The 19,902-nt window shown below is 37.4% G+C and overlaps 2 protein-coding genes across 6 annotated transcripts; one reads left to right on the top strand and one right to left on the bottom strand.

The window, feature by feature from the left end:
* The first annotated feature begins 584 nt into the window (after positions 1–584).
* LOC124921806 (probable serine/threonine-protein kinase At1g54610) lies at positions 585–3,841 on the top strand. The gene is made up of 8 exons (XM_047462507.1): positions 585–1,298; positions 1,384–1,668; positions 1,753–2,073; positions 2,172–2,399; positions 2,538–2,635; positions 2,724–2,817; positions 2,903–3,343; positions 3,424–3,841. Exons 1-8 carry the CDS (start codon positions 816–818, stop codon positions 3,433–3,435), a joined length of 1,962 nt encoding a protein of 653 aa, XP_047318463.1. The 5' UTR covers positions 585–815; the 3' UTR covers positions 3,436–3,841.
* A 10,910-nt stretch (positions 3,842–14,751) lies between these two features.
* LOC124921321 (polypyrimidine tract-binding protein homolog 1) lies at positions 14,752–19,301 on the bottom strand. 5 transcript variants are annotated; one of them, XM_047461960.1, is made up of 11 exons: positions 18,867–19,301; positions 18,486–18,695; positions 17,672–17,734; positions 17,506–17,579; positions 17,253–17,348; positions 16,237–16,294; positions 16,061–16,165; positions 15,898–15,979; positions 15,566–15,678; positions 15,147–15,425; positions 14,752–15,045 (listed from the first exon to the last, which is right to left on the bottom strand). In XM_047461960.1, the coding sequence occupies exons 1-11, from the start codon at positions 19,047–19,049 to the stop codon at positions 15,037–15,039; spliced, it is 1,272 nt and encodes a 423-aa protein (XP_047317916.1). In that variant the 5' UTR covers positions 19,050–19,301; the 3' UTR covers positions 14,752–15,036. The 5 variants fall into 5 exon arrangements, with proteins under 5 accessions (XP_047317916.1, XP_047317915.1, XP_047317917.1 ...); XM_047461959.1 differs by having other exon boundaries at positions 14,752–15,425; XM_047461961.1 differs by lacking the exon at positions 18,867–19,301 and adding an exon at positions 17,864–17,970 and having other exon boundaries at positions 14,752–15,425; positions 18,486–18,587.
* Positions 19,302–19,902: the final 601 nt, after the last annotated feature.

Genomic DNA, 19,902 nt, shown 5'->3' with positions numbered 1-19,902 from the left:
GTCAAGAGTCTTGTTTTTTCTTTTTCTTTTTTTCATCAGCATTTATAGTTTATTCCTAATTGAATTAATCGGGCAATACATTTAAGATTAGCAATGTCATTTGCAAGCCAATATGAAGTTGAAATTGTTTTGAGCTAGAGCAGTTACAGCTCTTGTTGTATAGCTTGGATCCATCCGTCATGTGTACATACATACATGCCTAATTAAATGAAGTAAGAAGGTTCACGTACAATTAGTTATGTACACAGAAAAGACACATTTATATATATATATATATATATATATATATATATATATATATATATATTTTGAAAATGGATAAGTTTGTATAAAGTTTGTGTGCAATAAACTCTAGCACAAAAAGAAAAGAAAAGAGACGAGGAAAGGAAAATTGTGATATATTCTTTATTTATACAAATTTTCTAAAGAAATAATAGCCTGACATGACACAGATTCAAATAAAACAACCCAGAAAAACATAGGGGAATGGGATGGACTTGGGGTTGGAATTGATATGGTAACGGTCTTAACTGTTTCCTTGTACACCATACATGCATAGATAGAGCAAAAAGATATGGGATGGTAGAGAAAGAATGGGAGGGAGAAAGTCACTGACATCCAACAGAAGTTTTGCATATTCGATAATCTACTTGTTTTGGGAGGTCTTCTTCTACACCACACCATGCTGCATGCATCCATCTAGGAGAGATTTGTTGTTGACCCATTTCCTCCCTCTTTTGGGACGAATTTGGGTCTTCCCTCTAGTGTCGTCGGTCGGATGGGGGTTTAGGGTTTTGGAGGAGGAGTAGTAGTAAATGGGTTGCGTTAGCTCCAAGTGGGCCACGTCCCCTCCTTCTTCTCCTTCTCCTTCTCATTATCATTCTCCTCCTCCTCTTCTTCTTCTTCTGGGAGGAGGAACAGGAGCAGCAGCAACTCTTCGACACCATCATCATGGCTCCTCTAGGTCTGCCTCTTCCCGAAAGGCTTCCTCTGGATTTAAAAAACGGGGTGTTGAATTTGGGGAACTTGAAAAGATAAAAGAGGAAGAGAATGAAGAAGAAGAAGAAGAAGAAGAAGAAGAAGAAGAAGAAGAGGTTGAAAGCGGACGCACTCGTGAATTGAACTCCTCCGTCAAATCTGAGAAAAAAGCTTCTTCCATCGGCTTAAGATTTGGTAGATACACCACCCAGGCCGAGCATATTGCTGCTGGTTGGCCTTCTTGGCTCAGTGCGGTTGCTGGTGAAGCCATTGACGGCTGGCTTCCACTCAAGGCAGACTCATTCGAGAAGTTGGACAAGGTGAAAAGAAATCAATAATCATAGTTTAAGTTGGTTGGTTGGTTGGTGGATACGTACGTAATTAACTAATAAATTAATCTTGTAGATCGGACAAGGCACATATAGCAATGTGTATCGCGCTCGTAGCAAGGAAAGTGGCAGAGTATTTGCCCTAAAGAAGGTTCGATTCGATACCTTCCAACCAGAGAGTGTGAGGTTCATGGCCCGAGAGATAGCTATCCTCCGCAAGCTGGATCATCCCAATATAATGAAACTGGAGGGGTTGATTACAAACAGATTATCATGCAGTTTGTATCTAGTATTTGAATACATGGAACACGATCTTTCTGGACTATTGTCCTGTCCCGACATCAAGTTCACTGATGCACAGGTTTAATTATTTGTTTTCTTCTTTCTTTTTTGTGTGGGTAAATATCAAATGTTAACGGGGTTTGTTGTTTGTTTGTTTGTTCAGATAAAATGCTATATGCAACAGCTATTACGCGGGGTTGAACACTGTCACTCGCGAGGAATAATGCACAGAGACATCAAGACATCCAACATATTGGTAAATAATGATGGGATATTAAAGATAGGGGATTTTGGGTTGGCAAATACTATTAGCTCGAGGAATAGGCTCGCTGCCTTAACCAGCCGTGTTGTGACTTTGTGGTATCGTCCTCCCGAGCTATTATTGGGCGCCACAAGCTACGGAGGATCAGTCGATTTGTGGAGCGTGGGCTGCGTATTTGCTGAACTTTTCATCGGGAGACCTGTCCTCAAGGGGAGAACAGAGGTAGGTACTTATTGTTGCTTGGTAGATGCACATGCATGCTGCTGTATATATATATATATATAAATATAATTGTTTGATGATGATGATGATAATCATAGGTTGAACAACTTCACAAGATCTTCAAACTCTGTGGTTCTCCACATGATGATTATTGGACAAAGTCCAACCTTCCTCTCACAACAATGTTCAAACCTCAGCAACCTTATACCACTTCACTTAGGGAAAGATGTAAAGAGTTACCTAGAACTGCAGTCAACCTCCTAGAGACGTTTCTTTCTATCGATCCTCTCAAGCGTTTGACTGCTGCGTCTGCTCTTGATTCTGAGGTCAAAATATAACTCTCTTCTTCTTCTTCTGCTTCAAGATTAATTATTCTCATTCTAGACAGACAGACAGACAGACAGACACATACATATTGATGAGTTTCATTTTCTTTTTTACTTGCTGGTTGCATGCATATGCAGTATTTCAAGACAAAGCCTTATGCAAGTGATCCTTCTCTCTTGCCAAAGTATCCACCCAATAAAGAAATTGATGCAAAAGTTCGTGAAGATGCACGGAGGTCAAGTGTTCCTTATTTATATATATATCTACATCTTCTTCTTCTTATTATTATTGATAATTGTTTACTCTACATTCTGAATTCTCAGGCGAAAGGCGGGTGTCAGATTGCGATCTTCAGGAACCTCAAAAAAGAATCCAAGGAGAGCCCATCAAGAACCGAGCTCCATCTCTAAAAAAGCGGTATCTCATCATCGATCTTTTCTAAAGAAATTATATATAAGAAGTAGGCACTAATAAGAATTAATTGTTTGTTGTGTGCATGCAGGAGGGTGAGGAAAGGGTTAAATTTGTTCATGGCTACGTTGTGAGGAGCAAAGGAGCAACATCATCTCGGGATTCAGTAAAGTCTTATGATACAATGTCTGAGGCCTCTCAAAGTACAATTGTATCACAAGTGGATAGCATTCGTTCAGTTCCCAATGGCCCAACCAGCGGCTTCAACTGGACCCGTTCTCTAAGAGGAGAAGAAGAAGAAAAAGATCAGTACCCGTTCTCTAGAAAGTTACAGCAGTCACGTCGTGGTGGTGGTGGTGGTAGCGGTTCAAAAATCCAACCCAATTATTCGCTTGCAGCCCTCCTTGGAGAAGAAGATGATCTAGAACCTTTCAGCAACAACAACGTGAAGCAGCAACAACAACCTATACGAAGGTCACACACACAAATCCTGCCCAATTGGTCTGATTATGCTTTTAACGATTCCCAGCAGGTAAATCATCAATTAAACCTTTGTATTTATTTATATTGGATTTTCTTAACATCTTTCAGAATTAATGTCATTATGTTCAGAATAAAAGATGATGAAGGCTTCCACTCTCAGGACCCTTAATGTCACAGCCACAAGTCGTAGGAACTTAAATTGACGATGTGCCACAAGGCTAGGTCGCGGGTTTACAACAGAGCTTGGTTGGTTGGTTGGTTGGTTTGAGAGTAACTAACCCAATTATTACTATTACTGCAAATTAATGAGAATTGATTGAATTTATAATTAATCAATCATAAAGATTCATAATTTGGAAGACTCACATAGAAGATTACACAGTTTGGACGTCATGTCAAGCTTCCAAGTTCCAACCCTTGGAGGAGGAGGAGAAGCTGCGAGGAAGGAGGTCTGCTAATTGCTTGGTTCCAGTTTTTCATTAACGCTCTTAGAGAATAATAATAATAATAATATTAATAAATGGAAGAGGCAACATTCATCACTTGTTTTGGAGGACAATATTAGGATAATCATTCTTTCTTGGCTATTTTGGTACATGTTTTTGTTATTTGTATAAAAAATCTATAACAATTGCATTGGTCAAAAATGTATTCATAAACAATTTTCAACCTTTTTTTGGGGGTAAAAATGTGTTCATCTAAACCATTTAAAAAAATATATCTAGTTTGTAAATATCATTCTCACGACTAAAAAAATCAAGAATAAATTAAAATTTTCCAAGCCCAAACACTGGTTGTTATAAATTGAGACCTAATTCTAAGTTTTCCGAATCACAAATTCCTTTTGAAGGTGATTTTGTTCTTTAATTATTATGAACAATTTTGATTCTTATTCCATATTTGTTTAGAGGATTTTTCTTTTGGTGCCACTACCCAGTACAGATGTATCCCTGACCGCATAGCAAAGAAGTCTATGTTATAACAAAAGTTTAATAAATTCTCCAAAATCAATATCAAGATATCAAAACTAAGCTACCTAAATAAAAAAGAAATTAAGAAAGACACATTAATAAATTTAATATTGGTAAAATAATTGTTTAAATCCTTAAACTTTATTGAGTTGTTAAATTAGTCCTTAATTTTGTATTATCATAAAATATCTTTATATTTTCAATTTACATATCATTAATTACTTACTAGAAAGATCCTCGTGCGACGGATAATAATATATTGTTATAACGTCCCACGTTCATCAAATTTGGTGTTAAAATTAAAATATAAAGTATCATTAGTCTAATTGATTAAAGAGTTGTATTTATTTTATTAGATTGTGAGTTCGAAACATACCTATAACTTTTTTAATTTTATTTTTAAACGTTTTAAGTTTATGGGCGGGTCAACCCAGACTCCGACCCAAATATCCATTTACTCTCACAAATAAATAAAAAATATTTAATTATTTTGAGGCTCGAAAAAGCTCGATAAGCCATCGATCAAACTTTATATGAGCTCGAGTTCGACTCAAATAATAAACGAGCCGGCTCGAGCTCGACTCGAACTCGGTCAAAGTCAAGCTCAAGTCAAGTTTTGACCGAGCAGTTTGCGAGCGGCTTGACTCATTTGCAGCCCTAGCGTGAGGTAGTGCGTGGGCTTGGACGTGGATGGGACGTGGGGGTGGGGCGTGTGGGAGTGGTGCGTGGGGCGTGGGTGGGGCGTGGGCTTGGGCGTGGAGCGTGGGCTTGGGCGTGGGACGTGGATTCAATTGCAATTCAATTGCGTACCACGCAATATGTAAAACTAATTTAATAAACTTATTAATAAGTGTGGATAGCTCAGTTTGGAGAGCGTCAGACTGAAGATCTGTAGGTCATGTGTTCGATCCACCTTCACCGCAAAAGTTTTTTTCTATTGGAAATTTTAAACAGAGTGATGATATATATAAGCATTGAAATGATTTTGATATGTATGAATTATTCTTTCAAAAGGATTGTGTGTGCAATTTGATTTAAATTGAATTTTGTCAATTTATGTTTTGATACCATCTCATATATTATTCTCCTACTCATCTATGACTAATGTAGGTCACATTGATCAGCAAATGTCAACTTTCAATACCATTTGACAAATCACAAAATATATGAGTAATTAAGGGTTCTTGTCAGCCATCATACACATAACATATTTATGAATGTTGATGTATGTGAGTGCTTTCAATTTTGGGTCATACCAAACATGCTATTCAAATATGTAAAACACCTAGTCAAGAAAATGGGGAATAAATAAAGCAGATGGTTAAAGGGTTTATATCTAATACCAACATATATAATGTCAACAATTCTTATAGGACAAAGCAAAAGCCGCAAGGAGTTTTTGTGTTCTTATCAAGGCCCATAGTTAGCCTCTTAGCAAAAGCCGCAAGGAGTTTTTGTGTTTTTATCAAGGCACATAGTTAGCCGCTTAATTTCTCCAGCTCGGGAGAACAACTCATAAACTTGCTCTTCGGTGGTGTAAAATGACATGTTCCCAACATAAAGAGTAGTAGACATTTGTAGTGCCTCATCAAATTATTCTTGAGTTCCTAAAAATTTCCTATCTCGATATGCCGATAGTTTGCTAGGATCCTAACCAACAAAAAATATAAGTTGAAAATTAATACCACAAAAGTCGTACCTTAAGCATACGAAATAACTAATAATACAGAGGAAACAAAGCAGGATTAGCTACACATATGAAATAAGCATAGAAAACAAAATAACATCAGTCTTACATGCTCATATATGTTACAGCTTCCAAATATATCAATTCTCGAATAAATGACAAAATCCAATTTAAATCAAATTGCACACACAACCATTTTGAAAGAATAATTCATACATATCAAAATCATTTCAATGCTTATATATATCATCACTCTGTTTTACCAGAGATGTCACATTGTTTGTTTAAAATTTCCAATAGAAAAAAAACTTTTGCGGTGAAGGTGGATTAAACACATGACCTTCAAATCTTCAGTCTGACGCTCTCCCAACTGAGCTATCCACACTTATTAATAAGTTTATTAAATTAGTTTTACATATTGCGTGGTACGCAATTGAATTCACACCCCACGTCCCACCCACGCCCAAGCCCACGCTCCACGCCCAAGCCCATGCTCCACGCCCAAGCCCACGATCCACGCCCAACCCCCCACGCCCCATGCCCAAGCCCCACGATCCACGTCCAATCCCCACGATCCACGCCAAAACAAAATAGTAAAGCCTAACTAACTAAGCATTTCTCGGATCAAAGTATTTCAAACCAAAATAATAGAACTAACTAAGCATTTCAACCCTAACTAAAGTCCTAAACTAAACTCAGGGAGTAGTCGAACTAACCTTAGTAATCGGGGCTCAACGTCCTCCTTAATGTCTGCCTTTGTCCTTATGACCCTGATACCAAACTGCTGATAAACTAGTAATTTCCGAAATGAAGCAATCCCAAGCCAGTTTCTGCATTCAGGTTTGTTGAGCATTCAGGCCTGTGAAAAAGGAAATAGAATGTAAACTAGTTTCCAGCATTAGAACGAGAAATGAAATAGAATGTGAAAGAACCTGTAGGCAGAAGATGCATCGTGGCTCAGCGTAAGTAAACAAGAGGAGAAGAATAAAGGTCGCAACGGCGGATACTGGACGGATACTAGGAGAGCTATTTCCTTTGGGATCGAGGGAGCAACAACGGCTAAGGCTGGATCAACGGTCGTCGGGGAAAAGAGGGGGAGAAAACGTGAAGGAAGAAACTGTCGCCGGGGAAGAGAGGGGAGAAAACGGGAGGGAAGAAATGGGGGGAAAAGAAAAGGAAAAGGAAAAGGAAAAAAAAAAAGGATAAAAGTGTCCAAATTAAAAAAAAAAAATTAAAAAAAAAATGAAAATTTCTGAGATTAGTTGTGGAAATGACCCTCTTTTGAGGGTCATTTGATCAAACTCCCCTTTATGAATTAGGTTAACTTTCTGAATTAAAATAAAATTAATAAATTATAATAATTAAACTAAACTGTAAATTTAAAACGAGAAAGAATATAATTTGAGAATGAAAAAAAAAGATGGATATAATAAAAATATTAATGGATGAATATATCCTCTTCATTATCAGTCTAATCCTGATTTTCTCTGTTTAATCATTTCTTTGTTTACAATCAACTTTCTGTTGAAATATATTTCATCGGATCAACCTAAAACCAAAAAAAACAAAAATTTGATTTAAAATTTTGATTTTTTTAAATTGATGCTCTTAAACTTTTAGGCTTGAATTTTGATTCAAATAATTGCCTAACATGTTTATAAACATGTTAGGATTATTTCTAATTCATAATATCAACATCCCGATCATTTTTGATCCAACTGAAATTTAAAAAAAAATGGATTTGAATTTCGACTTCAGAAATTATTACATAGCTGCTATGATGTTCTTATTTTGATTGTGTTCGACTATGTTCATCATTTCAAAGCTGTTGGAACAAGAATTAGGCCATAAGATGTCATAATTCAAAAGATCTCAAATTTTGACCTAAAACGGTCTGAATGACTATATTTATTTTGATCGTGATTAGGGTTAGGGATTTTAATCCCCCACAATCATATGAGTTTGTTGCAATTTGCAAGTCATGATTTCATGATGTGTATCAAAAGAAATAAGATATGCAATTTTTAACCAATTCAAGAACACTCGGTCCTCTTGGACCAAGGCAAAGGACCGAGGTTCTTAGCCTAGGACCGAGAATGAGGACCGAAGATTTTAGTTGGGATAGATAAAACCGACATTCTTGAGTTAGAGCTGAAAGTGAGGACCGATGTTCTTTAGTTAGGACCGAAACCAAAGACCGATGTTCTTAGCCTAGGACCGATAAATTCGATCGAGTTTTCTAACCTAGGACCGAGCACTCCCTTTAGCCTAGGACCGATTTTTCTAACATATGACCGAGTTCCCTTTAGCCTAGGACCGATGACCCCTTAACCTAGGACTAAAGAACTAAACCGGTAAACTTAGCATAGGACCGAGCCTCCCAAACTTAGGATCGAGAAGTCCGAGTTCAAGACCGAGCCTCCCGAACCCTTAATCGAGCCCTTCAGATCCATGAACCCACGCTCTCGAGCCCTAATCTAGATCACTCTCGTCTAGACCGAGACCGTCCGAGCCCAGATCGAAAAAATAACGGACCCAAACCCTATGACTCCCGTTCTAAGGTCTGTTTGGTTCCACTTTCCAAAATCCAAAATTATTTTTGTAACTTTATAACCCCAATCCCTTTTCAAATAATCCCGAAATGTCAGAAAATGATATTTAAATATTTTCGGAATATTGTCCAAACATATATTTTGTCTAAGGCCCCGTTTGGAACTTATTTTTAAATTCTAACACTTTTCGGATATTTTTCAGGTGTTATACTTAATCTTATATCAATGCAATCGTAGGTATGCACTTTTAAATAATTTTGTACAATTATTTACGTAATTTAAATCTATCATTGTTTAGGACCCCCAGACTACTAATTAAAAGAAATAAACGTTATAAATAAAATTTTAATAGTCATACTTTTGCTTTAAAAATAAAACTGTCCTTTGACGGGCGTGGAGGACATAGTGTGAAAACCTTTTCGCGAGATTAACCAAAAACCGAACCCCTTATAGAATCTCTGGTATAAAGTACGTTTATATACATACCTTTTACTGATTTTTCTCATTTGATAACTCTGTCTTTAAATAAATAAACTTTTAAATTAATTATGTTTGATTAATTTAAACCTGATTTTAATCAAAGTACTATTTGATCATCAGATTATTAAAATTTGAATAAAATTAATTATTTTTATATGATTAATTTCTAAAGCTCCCAGGTATTTCAAAAATCTTTTAAAATAATATTTTATTTTAAAACAAATATGTGTGACATGCAAACCAATGTTGAAATGCATCAAACCTCGAACCACCCTACGATTCCTCCATGTAATGTCACGTGTCATCCAAACACGTGCTAAGCTACGGAAGGGGACCATATCCTGGGGTTACAATTGTAATAGTACTTGAAACCATCGTATTAGAAGTTTGTACTTGTTCTTTGTTCATTGAAAATATTTGTGCATGTCTCTTTATGGTTGATTTAGTCTACTACATTGACCGTCCACAAACTTGTGGTTGGATGTTCCTCTAAGTTCTCTAGAATTATTTATGAACTTCTTCCTTTGTTGTGGACAATTAACCTTATGATGATCATACTTTTTACAAATAAAAAATGCACTCGTAAGTCATTGACAGTCATTAGTTTCATAATTTCTTTGACAATATAAACATTGAACATCGAAATTTCGTGACATATTATCTCATGATCTCTGATTCACCATCATATTTTTACATCAGTTTCTCAATGAGAAAGATCCTTGAGAAGTTTTTGAAAAACTTTGCTTACTCGTTTGTTTGTCTTCAATCAATTTTCTTGTATTAAGAACCCTTTCAATTAAGAATGATTTTCAACAATTGCACTAAAAATGTTAAGTTGAAATGGAATCACTATTTGTCGGATGCGAGGTTGTAAACTCATCTTAAATTTCCTTATCTTGTTCATCTAATCTTCAATCCATCTTTTAGAAAATTTGGCGAGCTCTAAGAACTTGACAATATTCTAGAAGGGAAATAATATATAATATAATTTAATATATAGAGAGAATGATTATTTCATAATTATGAATTTTAAAAGCCTATATATATTTACATTGTAAACAAGTTGTAGAGTGTGGTGAGACTAAAACCTAGAACATACAGAGAGTTAGAATTTGTAATTATAACTATATTGAATCGATTCTCCAAAAGCAGGACGTAGGACATTGTTGGTCGGAACATGGGTAAATCTCTTGTGTCGTTATCTTGTTTATTCTTTGCTTTTATGTTATTGTTCTACATACATTACGATTGCTATATTTCTGCTTTTCATTCTTCGGGTGATAGTTTTCACAACAAATTGGTATCAGAGCGAGGTTGGTATAAGGAGATCGCGGTTCGATTTCTTTGAATTGAGATGGGGTCAACTTCTATGGTGGATATCGAGAAGTTCGATGGGATGAAGGATTTTGGGTTATGGAAAATGAAGATGAGGCACACCTAGGCAACATGGGAGTCGTTAAAGCACTCGAGGGTGAATCGAAATTACCAGCCTCGATGGACGCAGAGAAAAAATGGAGGTGTTAGAAAGGGCCTATAACACCTTGATTCTTAGTCTCAATGACAATGTACTATGAGAGGTTGCTAGTGCTGCGACGACAACAGAGGTGTGGCTTAAGTTGGAATATTTGTATATAATTAAGACATTGTTGTCCCAGATCTACATCAATCATAGATTATTCAAGTTTAGAATGACTGAGGGGAAGGATTTGCATATGTATCTCGAAGATTATGTCAAGACTCTCCTTGATTTAGAAAACATCGGGGAGAAGTACAAGGATAAGGATAAGGCGTTGATGCTTTTAGATTCTTTACCAAAGTCGTGTTAGACGTTCGTAGACATACTCGAGCATGGGAGGGAGGAGATTACCCCCGATGATGTAATGAGTGCGTTGAGATCGAAGAACCAAAAGAAGAAGAAGAGGCGTTCAAAGTCTCTCGGGAAGAAATCTACTAAGTGTTACAATTGTGACAAAGAGGGGAACTTTAAGCGAGATTGTCCAAATTTGAGTAACAACGGAAAAAAAAGTGGAGAAGCGACAATTGTTCAAGAGATAGAGAATGGGTACGAAAGCGCGGATGTTCTCGTTGTCTCCACTAATTAGTCCGACAAACGTTAGATTATGGATTTCGGGTGTTCATTCCATATGACACCTAACGAGAGTTGGTTCGAGACCTATGAGAAGACTTCGGTGGGCGAAGTTTTTTTAGGTAACAACAAGTCTTGTAGGGTGATAGGATTGGAACAGTGCGTTTGAAAACGCATGATAAAATCGAGAGGGTATTGACGGAAGTACGACACCTCCCAGATCTTCGGAGGAATTTAATCTTTCTTGGTTCACTAAACCAACTTGGTTTTGCATGGAAGGGCGAGAAGAACGCATTGAGGGTCATAAAGGGGTCGTTAGTGGTAATAAGGGGTGTACGAGAGAAGAGTCTTTACATCCTTCAAAGTAGCACATTGGTTGGTGATATGGCGGCAGTGACAGAACCTTGAGATGTATCGTGCACAAGTCTATGACATAAAAGATTGGGGCATGTGAGTGAGAGGGGTTTAAAGGAGTTGAGTAAAAGAGGTTATTTTGGCAAGGAGAAACTTGATGATTTGGAGTTTTGTGAGAACTTCATAAACGGTAAAGCTACGGGGGTGAAGTTTAGGCGATCAGTTGAGGTGACTCAAAAGACGCTTAGTTATGTTCACTCAGACTTGTGGGGGACAGCAAGGACTGCAACTTCAGGTGAAGGTCGGTATTTTATCTCATTCATTGATGATTGTTTTCACAAGATCCGAACAGATAATGTGTTGGAGTACCTAGGCGATGAGTTCAATCAGTTCATCAAGGAAGAAGGGATGGTTCGTCACAAAATTGTCCGACAGACACCGCAACAAAATGGCTTGGCGGAGCAAATGAACAGAACGCTATTTGAGCGTGTCCAATGTATGTTGTTTGAAGTTGGTCTACCGAAGCGGTTTTAGGGTGAGCCGGTTAAGACTACGGCTTATCTTATCAATCGTTGTCCATCAACGACATTAGAATGCAAGACACTAGAAGAAGTTTGGAATAGCGCTCCTCCAAAACTCGATACCCTAAAGGTATTTGGGTGTGTGGCTTACATGCACCAACGAGATGGAAAGCTTGATCCGGGAGCGGAGAAGTGTATGTTCGTTGGATACCCTGAGGGAGTAAATGGTTGGAAACTCTTTTACAAGGACAGAGAAATATCCAGGTGTATAATTAGCCATTATGTGGTCTTTAAGGAAACCGAGTTCTATTATGGAGCAACATAGTTAGTCGAAGCTGGTGAAATCGCTTGAGAGAGGACTAAATTTGAGGTGGAGTTCCTAGGAGGGATTACTAAAGAATCAGTATACATGGAGGAGGCTAGTGAAGAGGATGAAACAGACAGTCAGGTAGAGGAGGAAGGTATGGATCAGGGAGAGAACCTTAGCACATACTAGTTAGCACGAGATAGAGACCATAAGACAACCCGAGCTCTAGAGAGATTTGTCTACTCTGATTTGGTAGCCTTTACATTACTTGTGGAAGATGAGGTACAAGATTCAGAGCCAAAATCGTTTAGAGAAGCGATGAAGAGCAAGGAGAGAACTGAATGGAAGCGTGTTATGGTAGAGATGACATCGCTTGACTAAAACGAGACTTGAGAATTGGTGAACAAACTCAAGAATCAGAGGGTGGTTGGTTCAAAATGGGTGTTCAAGTACAAAAAAGATGGTTTAAGGCGAGATTGGTAGTTAAGGGCTTCACACAACGTGAAGGGGTCGACTTTAACGAGAATTACTCCCCAGTAGTGAAGCACACGTCCTTTCGTGTGTTGCTCACTCTAGTGAATCAGCTTGACTTGGAGCTCGAGCAAATGGATGTGAAGACGACATTTCTTCATGGGAACTTGGAGGATAAGATCTTCATGATATAACCCGAGGGGTTCGTTAAACCCGGTGATGAAGGCAAAGTATGTCTCCTTAAATGCTCGCTTTATGGTTTGAAACAATCCTCAAGACAATGGTATTTGCGCTTTGATGAGTTCCTAGTTCGTAACGATTTTGAGTAGAGCAATTTCGATAGTTGTGTCTATGTCAAGTGGGTTAATGGTTACGGGGTCTTCCTATTTTTATATGTGGATGATATATTGATCGCGTCAAGAAATAAGGAAGAGTTTCGCAAGGTCAAGAGTTTGTTAGGGTTCGAAATAAAGGATATGGGTCAGCAAAGAAAATTTTGGGGATGGTGATTGAGCGGGATCGGGAGAAAGGCTCCTTGTTCTTGTCACAAAGCGACTACCTCCAAAAAGTGGTCGCCAAGTTCAGAATGTCTAACGCCAAGGCAGTTCAAACGTCGTTAGCTACTCATTTCAAGCTCTCCTCAAAGATATCACCGAGTACCGAGGAGGAAAAGGTGAGAATGGAAAACACTCCATATGCGAGTGTCGCTGAGAGCCTAATGTATTCCATGGTATGTACGCGACTTGATCTTGCTTGCGCAGTTAATCTTGTTAGTCGTTTTATGGCAAACCTGGGGAAAGAACATTGGGAGGCGACGAAGTGGGTTCTCCGTTACGTTAAAGGATCTTTAGATGTCGGTCTTTGTTTTAAATGGGCGGGTGTAGGTGATGATAAGTTGAGAGGATATGTTGATGCTGATTTTGTAGGTGACTTGGACAAGAGAAGGTCCCTAACGGGATTTGTGTTTACCCTATTTGGATGCTCGGTAAGTTGGAAGGCACAATTACAATCCGTAGTTTCTCTTTCAATAATGGAAGTCAAGTATATCGTTGTGATGGAGGGAGTCAAGGAGGCACTTTGGTTGAAATGTCTCGTGGGTGAATTTGGGGTGAAGCATGATAAAGTGTAGTTGTTTTGCGATAACCAAAGCGTCATACACTTGTTCAAGAACTTGATGTTTCACGAGCGCACAAAATACATCGACATTCAACTTCACTACATTCAAGATGTCATAGCGAGTGGAACAGTAGTTGTGAAGAAGATTCACACAGATGAAAATCCCGCATATATGACCACGGAGGTGGTGACGGGAATCAAGTTTTGAAAATGTTGCGACTTGATTTACGCCACAAAGTTTGGAACGTAATCGGAGAAGTATGAGGATCGATTCTAAGATGTTCTTAGTGATGATGCTCGTTCGTTTGACAATGGACATAGAGGCAAGGTGGAGATCTGTAGAATTGGGTATAGAGTTTTGAGGCCCAATTTAGTGTGCATCAATGTTAGGTATAAAAGAAGAAAATAATTTATATATATTATATTATATGGAGAGAGAATGATGTATTTTAAAAGGGAAAGAATATATATATTATAATATAATATATAATATAATATAAACGAGTTATAGAGAAACGAGTTATAAAGTGTGGTGAGACTAAGACCTAAAACATACATAGAATTCGAATTTGTAATTATAACTTTATTGAATCGATTCTCCGAAAGTAGGACGTAAGACATTGTTGATCCGAACCTGGGTAAAACTCTTGTGTCTATTGTACATGTTATTTGTGGCTTAACTAACCCCTTAAATTGATATGCATGTGAAAGTTTGTAAAATAGACATAATATATGTATTTTAATAAGCCATTCAATTCAATACAATGTTGATCTCTTGTCTAAATCCAAACAGTTTGTTTGTCAGGTTAGTTATGACAGACAGACAAAGTGACTAAAAACCTGAATTAGCTGACCAACCTCAACAGGATTCTCATCTGCTTTAATAGAACAAAATCCAGACAATAAATAAGGTTAAGAAATAATCTGAAAATCACATATCAAACTTGCAGATGTGGCAAGGAAAAGAAAAGCCAATCTTAAGAGAGGAGGGGGGGTCTGTAGTTTCAGAATCATATAATAATGGAACAATTACAGGAAAGAACGGGTCAGACAAAAAGCAAGGCACAGATAGATATTACAACTCCCAAGATCAGCAGCAATCAGATTCTTCTTCTTCTTTTTCACCATTAACATATCTTCAGGTGCATTCAACCCCATGACCACCACCGTAGGATTAGATAGAGGAAAAGCACAAGCTTACTTTCTCTGTGGGAGAAACTGAGATAGTAAAGTTTGATTATTCAAGTATAGTAAGGAGATTGACCAGGTGGGCACACGCCGCCACCACCACCACCACCTGGTCTTACCTCAAACAACTGCTGCTGCTGCTGCCCCCCCATATGATGAGCTCCAGCTCCTACAGGTGGTTGTGCGTAGGCAGCAGAAACAGATGATGAGGATGGAGCATACGTTTGCCCCCCGGGGAATCTACTGGGATCAGAAACAGCCCCCGAATGAGAAGGACCACCATACCCACCACCAGAAGATACTTGGGAACCGTGCCAAACCACGCCTGCTGCTGCTGCAGAAACAGTTGATTGTGCAATCTCAGGAATTGTGTAATCCCTGCTCTTTTCACTGTATGCCTGACGAACAAAACAACATCTACTAATCAAGGGGCCATATTTCCATTTCTTTATGAAAAAACCACCGGAAAATCAACCTATCAGAAATGTTTTCTTTTTTTATTCTTCCATGAACAACAAACTCCAAATATCACATATACCTTTACATTCAGATCAGTATGACGAGAGTATGTTAGATGAAGCTTACAATAGCCTCCTTCATAAATGCAATGTCCTTCTAACGCTCCTTTCGCAACAGTTGCAGTGCCCACATCTAATCAACCGAAAATTAAATAATCATTTACTAATCAATCAATTCATAAGGTTCTTTTTAAATATTAATTTAACATCCTTCTTACAGCAAACAGAGCTCATCTGCTACAGAAAAGCTATTATATGGGGATCAATCTTTATTTATTTTATTTAAAAAAACAAAACTAGAAGACAACAAAATATTGTTTTGGGTTTGGGGGAGGTGAAGACAATCACTGACCTGGATATTGGATTAATGCTTGTGTTCCACCATTTTTCTCAAAAATGGCAATCTTCTGTATAGTGCCAAATGCACAGAATACCTACAACAGAAGAAAGTTAAATTTCTTCCCCACTTAAACATTATGAAATGACCTTTTTAAATCACAAGCACAAAGCATCACCGTGTAAAGAACATCAACCGTAACAGCATATTGCATATTCTCTATAGATGCCAGAAGAACATTACTCTCAGCCTCTACTTTTTTTCCATCAGGACCTACCATTGGCTGGACAAAGGTGTGCTTCTTATTAGCATTTGCTAAGAATTTCAATTGACAACTCAAGCATAATAACATACCTGAACAAAACCTTCAATTGCAGTGGGATTAACTGGTAGGTAAGGATTTGTATAATCCCTGTAAAAGAGTAATAAGAGAATATCAATATCTCAAAGGATTCCTATAACAATTGACAGTTTCCAAGGAATCTCTAGTGAAACAATTAAAAACAAAACAACAAAAATTGTTCTTGGGAAGTTAAAAGGCCTAGGTGAGAATTACAACAACAAAATAAATAAATAAAATTAAAAAAAATCAATTGGCATCCCCTTCTATTAAAAGTTATTATGTGGAGTAAATAAGATAAGAGTACCAGAGAATCAAGCTGTCATGATCCGTGATCGAACAAGAGAGAATAAGAAAGTAACTCAAGAATTGACTCAATTGAGTATAAGAAGGGTGAGAAAGAACTCAAGAATGGGTGATGAGAGGGTTGAGAATTTCCACACACAAGCTGTAACTCTTTACTATTTTCATGCATAATATCCTACACAGCACTAATCATCTTTAGTACACATTGTTAATCAAGAAAGCCCAATGCACCCTTAATTAACTTAAGGGACTACTTTGCATATTCTATCTTGAAGAGTTATTTCCCTCTATTATACCTAACCCTAAGACATGTTACACAAACATATTAAGTTTATAAGTGACAAGGAAATATCAACAGCCTATGAAAGAAGTAACCACCAACTAAGAAGAGTATCTGAATATAAACGTAAGTTTTAAACACTTCCTTTAGTAACTAGATATCAAATTATAGAAACTCAAAATTGGTTCCAAAAAGTTGCAAGCTATTTAGAAACAGTTCAATCAAAGTTAATCCCAGATAATTAAGATAAAGAAAATTACTAAGAGGCTATTCTGTGATCTAGCTCCCATCTTCACTAACCCCTAAATGACAAAAAGCACATACAAGTAGTTAGCCGTCTTGAATTTAAGGGGGGAAATCCAGTGTTGAGAGATATGGCAAGATAGGGTTACCTACATAAGCATAATGAGATGCAAAATTAACACCTGAATTGTCCAACATTACCTGCTCCTATGAGATTGAAACTTAATATTCAAGTCTGTGTGAGCCGAATATGAGATGCGCAAATGAGACGAATTCACATGTTCTGGAAGCAAGTACCTGAAACTTGTCATTTGATCACATCAGTCACACAGACTCCACCAAATTAAGAAATCACACAAAATCAATGTTGAAAAAACTTTAGAACAGAATCCAGGAATCGAAATAATGGAACAATATTCTAACGTGTGTGGGGGAGTAAGTGAAGGAGACATGCCGTGGTATGCTTCTTGCATCTAATGCTTCTCTTGCCGAGGCTGCTGTTGTAGTATCACTGTATTGGATCAGTGCCTGTTAACAGGGAAGACAAGAAAGCTATCAAAACAGAGAAGAAATGCAGTAACTGGGACAACTTTAATCATATCAGTTATAAGATTCATCACCTGAAAACCTGCAGCTTTCTCAAACGTAGCAATCTTGTGCACGAAACCAAAAGCCGAAAATACCTGATACGAATATCAACCAAATCAGAAGACTGAATGTGTAAAAATTAAATCCGATGCCTTCTATTTTTAGTATGAATGATAAAGTAAGTAGCAAGTAGCAACGGTTGACAGATAAGTGCAGAATAACACCTGTATAGTAAGCGTGAAGCTAGACGTTACATAGGAGTATGAAGAACATGATAACATACCCAGACTGTCTCCAACAAAAGAATCTAGTAAACAAGAACCATCATCATCTGTGATTCAATCAATTCCAGTTAAACTCCATGCAAGATTTATATACAAGTCTAATGCTGAACATAATATATTGGATTGAGAAAACAAATAAATTTATAATATATCGAAATGAAATATTTACCGGAGAACTCTTAGCACTATCTAAAAAAAGAAGAATGTGAAAGGGATTGAAACCATTAAAAGATTTAGTCTCCCTTTTCAACCCATCTAATCTTCCATGTGTCATTGAATTTTAACTAGTAAGGTAGCAGCACTATGTAAACAGGAACCTAAAAGGATCAAGGGTGCGAGAACAAATGAAGGAAGAAAAACAAAAATTCATATCAGTTTAACAGCAGTAAAATTTTACCCTACAAAAGACTAGACGTTGGAGAATAATGTAATGACGCTCCTTTGTATAGTACATGGATAAACATGCGAAAAAAGTCCAAGAAAGAGTGGAGAGGCAAGATGTATTAGCTGAAGGATAGAAAACAGTTCTGTAAGTGGTTATGTATTGACAAGAGGCACCTACCAAATGAATAACATCGATGCTGACATCGCCAGCTTCAACACCTTCAATAGTGACCAACAATACATTGCCAGGAACATCCCCCGGACCTTTGTTATTGACAATTTCATGTCTATTTGAATACTGGATGTAAACTGTTTTCCCACGAACCTGTGCAGGATCTGAAGATGAAGCAAAATATGTAACCATTTGTATGGCTTGATTAAGATCAGCCTGCAGAACCAGAAGACAGGAGAAGAGAGAGAGAGAGAGAAAAAAAAGAAGCCAGTTCAGAAAACAGGAAATTCAATATAGCACCCCCTGTTGCTAACTAAGGATGGGAAGATCAAGATCAAAAGAGAGAGAGAGAGAGAGAGAGAGAGAGAAAGAGAGAGAGAGAGTCACGTATTCAACGAATGCCTGGTTGCGATTAGCACCGACGTTGCATTTAGTGTTTACGATCTTCCCAAATGGGCGGCAGAAATCGACAAGTTCCTCTTCGGTGCATTCCCAAGGGAGGTTGCGAAGATGAAGAACCTTGGATGGGGTCTGCGTGTACCGAAACTGGGGTTGCCCGGAAGTAGACATTGGGTAGGGTTTTGAAAATGGAAGTAGTGCTACTTACGGCCGCAATCGATCCAATATATATATATATATATATGCGCTCAGGAGAAGAAGGTATGGTGGATTAATAAACTAGTGTAGTTGCGGCGGGCGAGGGAAAGGGAGAAGGAGGATGAGGAGGTAAGGATTGGCGGGGAGTCGAGAAAACAAGGAAGGAAGGAACGAACGAACCTATTATTTCATTTTGCAAATTGCAACCCTCTCTCTCTCCGTTCACTTCGTATTGTCTTGTCTTTCACAGTAGTGTCCTGCCGTTAAATAAGCCATTAAGGTTCAGTTTAAATTATACCCTTCAACTTATTCATTAATGATATTTTAATGACCAGCTTACCCAGAGAGAAAAATCATTATTCAAGGGCTTCTTTAATCTTCATATTCTTTAATCCATGAAATTACTAATGTTATGGAATTTATTTTCAAATCTTTTACAAAATGCATATCAATGTAATTTCAAATTAAATTCAAACAAGTTTCCTTATCAAGAATCAACAAAGTGGAATGTTAGTCAAAATGATTAAGTACTTGTTACATATAGTCTTAGATTTTTTTTTAGACTTCTTTCCCGTTATGTCGTTCATTTAGTAACCTAAGTTTACATTTCTCACTCGGTCACTTCATCTACAATAAACATTTCACACCATGAGTCTCATCTCTTCCAAATTCACTAATTTATTATTATTTATCTCTCTAGATTATTCACGAATTTTGGAAACAAGTTCAAGTTTTTTTTGTTGGAACCCTATTTCACGATTCTGTGTGAAAACCTATTTCAAGATTCTGTCTTGAAAAATTAACACAAGTCCAATAATGCTTAACC

Source organism: Impatiens glandulifera, chromosome 1 (genome assembly GCF_907164915.1).
Source record: "Impatiens glandulifera chromosome 1, dImpGla2.1, whole genome shotgun sequence".
Taxonomy (NCBI): domain Eukaryota; kingdom Viridiplantae; phylum Streptophyta; class Magnoliopsida; order Ericales; family Balsaminaceae; genus Impatiens; species Impatiens glandulifera.
The sequence above is the reverse complement of the archived record's forward strand: the minus strand, read 5'-3'. Positions and strand labels throughout refer to the sequence as shown.

Coding starts and splice junctions, on each gene's coding strand:
- LOC124921321 (XM_047461959.1), bottom strand. CDS start 19,049: ATGTCTACTTCCGGGCAACCCCAGTTTCGGTACACGCAGACCCCATCC. Junction 17,349..17,505: donor GATGCAAGAAGCATACCACG/GCATGTCTCCTT, acceptor GACAAGTTTCAG/GTACTTGCTTCCAGAACATG. Junction 16,166..16,236: donor CAATTGAAGGTTTTGTTCAG/GTATGTTATTAT, acceptor ACCTTTGTCCAG/CCAATGGTAGGTCCTGATGG.
- LOC124921806 (XM_047462507.1), top strand. CDS start 816: ATGGGTTGCGTTAGCTCCAAGTGGGCCACGTCCCCTCCTTCTTCTCCT. Junction 2,400..2,537: donor CGTCTGCTCTTGATTCTGAG/GTCAAAATATAA, acceptor ATGCATATGCAG/TATTTCAAGACAAAGCCTTA. Junction 2,636..2,723: donor GTTCGTGAAGATGCACGGAG/GTCAAGTGTTCC, acceptor CTGAATTCTCAG/GCGAAAGGCGGGTGTCAGAT.